This window comes from Limulus polyphemus, unplaced genomic scaffold, assembly GCF_000517525.1.
Source record: "Limulus polyphemus unplaced genomic scaffold, Limulus_polyphemus-2.1.2 Scaffold1903, whole genome shotgun sequence".
In the NCBI taxonomy this organism is placed as follows: Eukaryota; Metazoa; Arthropoda; class Merostomata; order Xiphosura; family Limulidae; genus Limulus; species Limulus polyphemus.
The window spans coordinates 187,054-190,237 of NW_013667513.1; the positions used below are offsets into that span (position 1 = coordinate 187,054).

The window sequence follows — 3,184 nt, forward strand, 5'->3', positions numbered from 1 at the left end:
ACACACTATGTTGGGAGTTATAAGTATTAAATCTATAAAGACTAAATGAGTATATAAAGGTTACTTGGTTGGTCAAATTGACCAAGTCTGTATTGAGAGAGTTAAATCTTGTTAATAAGTCAGTTAGAAAATCAGATAAATTATAGTAGGTTTTGGACATTCTGTTTTGTGTAAAATATTGTTTGTGTTTTAAAATGCATATTTGAGAGCTACACGTATAAATTATTTTTTGGGCAATCATCTTAGTGAAAACAAATTAACGGTTAATGAAGACCAAATTCTGAGAGCGAAATGGCCCTAGTCCTGAAGTAAGTGCTAAATTTCTTATTTATTGATATATATTTTTTAACAAAAGTAACTAAAAGGTAAAGATTAGATTGAAACTTATTAGGTTAAATAAAAAAAAAATTAATTAAAAAAATAAAGTTTTGCACGGTGAGGAATGAGAAAGAACATATATAGTTAGATGTCACATGATGTAACTTGAAATTTTGTTTTCCCTATACTGTCCACACTCCTTCTGGGTGACTTAAACAATAAAACAATAAAATTTAATGAAAACATATGTAAACTATTTACAAGTTTAAGGCTGTTGAGGATAAATAATGTAATTTTCTGTTAGAGTCTGCAGTTTTTCTAGAAAGAAAGAAGGGTAATTTAGTTTTATTTCAAGTTTTTTTGTGGTGGTTACAAGGTCAGCCAAATGGAACAATTCTATATAGTGTTATGGTAGAGAAAATAAGATAAAATATAAAATTTTACTAAAAAAAACTTTTGATATTCATTTTGTAGGTTCTAGAGGTTATTTAAATGAAATATGAAAAGATGAAAGAAAGTATTTTTATTCTTAATATGAAAATCTCCTTGCATTCAGTCTAGTCAGAGTCTGAGTCAGACAGACTAAAGTAAATTCCGAGACAAATCTTTAGTAGAAATACCTTATTAAATATTGTTGTTATTTGTACCGCATGCTTGTAATGTTTACTAAAAGCTTACCAAAATTCGTGAAAATACATTGAGTAAATTTGGAATTATAGAAATTATAGTAAACATTAACTCTTCAGTACAGACTTGGTCTAATGGATCGACCCCATGCACATAGGGTTATTCAGCTATTGATGTTTTAATAATTGGTAAAGTAATGATATGTAATTAAAGTTAAGGTAAGGCAAAATTATTATTTTTTCCTAAATTCTCAGAATTCAAAGATTCTTTATCCAGCTCTCATATTCCTTTGATCTGTACTTTGTTAGGATTATTCTATATTAATTTTATATTTTAATTTCAGACCATTGAAAGCCTGGTTAAAAGTGGAAATTGTGCACCCTTCTACTTGAAGAGCAGTCCTTGTAAGTAGTGTCTTTCTAAGTTAAATGAACTTTTCTTTCTGTATTCCTGTATTTCTTACAGAATTTTCACACAACTGTAAATGCTTAAAAAACCTGTTATTAAACATATATAAATTTTGAATCATATGCTGTAACCATAAAAAATATATACTGGGGACAAAGAAAAAGTATACTGGGTCTGAATAACTTCTGAAATTTAATTTTTTGAAGAAATCTTTCCATGGCTAGCTAATAAGAGTGAGTAGCAGAGTGGAAGAGAGTTTGCTTTAAATAAGTATCTTTACAAATCAGATTTTTCATAACATCAGCAGTAAGATAGCTGTTTTCATGGCTGCATAACTGCTTCATTAGATGAAGGTAGATAACAAATATAAATAATTGAGGGAAATAGAAGAAATGAAACTATTGGTTACATAAAATGGAAATTTATGATAAGTAATATTTAAAAAATCTGGTTTTCTTTCTTTCATATTTTTTAACAGTTACTTTCTTTCTATCTAAGAGCTTGTATGAACAGATGAGAAAGTAAGTACACAGATACAACAATTATAGTTTTATAGAAAAAATTAAATCTTTTGGATACATTTATATGATTTAGGCACACAGTAAAAAAGAAACCCTAATACCAAAGGAAGTATTTTTTTAATGTTTTTTGAACATGCCATTTGAAAACAAAATTTTGGAAAATTCACAATCTAAAATATTAAGTCAAATTTTATAATTTTTTTAAATCACAAACTGTGTACTATGAAGAAAGTGTTTACCAAATTTCATGTAATTAGGTTAAGCATTTTAAGAGTGAGATCAGAATAAACAGGAATGAAACAGCCTGACAGCATGGAAAGGGTTATTGGAGGGAGGACAACCAGTACCACAATTCTCAAGTGTGTAATAGTAATAGTATTATAATCATTTTATATCCACTGAGTACCCAGTGTTAAAAACATATATATGTATGTGTGTGTGCGTGCATTTGAAAAGGGATATACAATAATTAATAATAATATAGTAAAAACTAAAAGTGGTTGGTGCTGTCATCAGGGTGTGGAAATAAGGACAGTGCCATAGTACCTTGGCTGAGCACTGACAAATGTACTGTGAAGTGACTACACAATTGGAATGAGGAGAGCCATTGTTGAACTGCAGTGTGTAAATGAATAAAGGAAATTGGCTCTGCTTCATGCTTGATTAAAGTATTTAACTTCTCTCTTGAGAGCAGGTTTAAAAGAATTTACTAAGATCTTAATAGGTAATATGTTCTAAGGTTTTTTTAAAATTTGTGTAAAAATCTGGCATGTGTTTTGACATTATTCAAAATTTTATACTCCTAGATATTACTTCTTTCTTTCATCTTTTCAGTTTTGTTCTTCAGCTGTGTTTAGTAGCAGTCTTTAACTTAAAGAACAATGGTAATATCTATAAAGAGATTCTAAAAATATAATACACCTAAATCGACAATAACAGTCATTTACAGGTAGAAATATTAACAATAATGACTTTTTAGAATTAAAGTAACCAAGCAGTTGATATACATTATTTTTAGTGTAGTGACTTTCACTAGGAAACTGATGACTTTATCTTTATAGAGTTCAATAAAAATTGACTGTTTTGGACAAGACTATGCTGTTAAATTTAACCTTAGAAGTGGTTTTGTTTAAGTAATCTAGATACCAATGAACAAAGCCTTCACCTATGGTAAAACTAAATATTCTAAGGCTCAAAATGATATATAGTTATATGATTATAAATATACCGTATTTTTCGGTGTATAAGATGCACTTTTTTTTTAACCCCAAAATTTGATGTCAAAATCTGCTTGCGTCCTATACACCGAA

The 3,184-nt window shown here is 28.5% G+C and overlaps 1 protein-coding gene across 2 annotated transcripts in view; it reads left to right on the plus strand.

Annotated features, from left to right (window-relative positions):
- The window catches only part of LOC106465310 (choline transporter-like protein 2), an 83,271-nt gene that overhangs the window by 40,267 nt on the left and 39,820 nt on the right, over positions 1–3,184 (plus strand). For both annotated transcript variants that reach the window (XM_013925517.2, XM_022393181.1), the window contains exon 7: positions 1,289–1,349. In XM_013925517.2, coding sequence (XP_013780971.2) covers positions 1,289–1,349 — 61 coding nt within the window. The remainder of the gene's footprint in view (positions 1–1,288; positions 1,350–3,184) is intronic.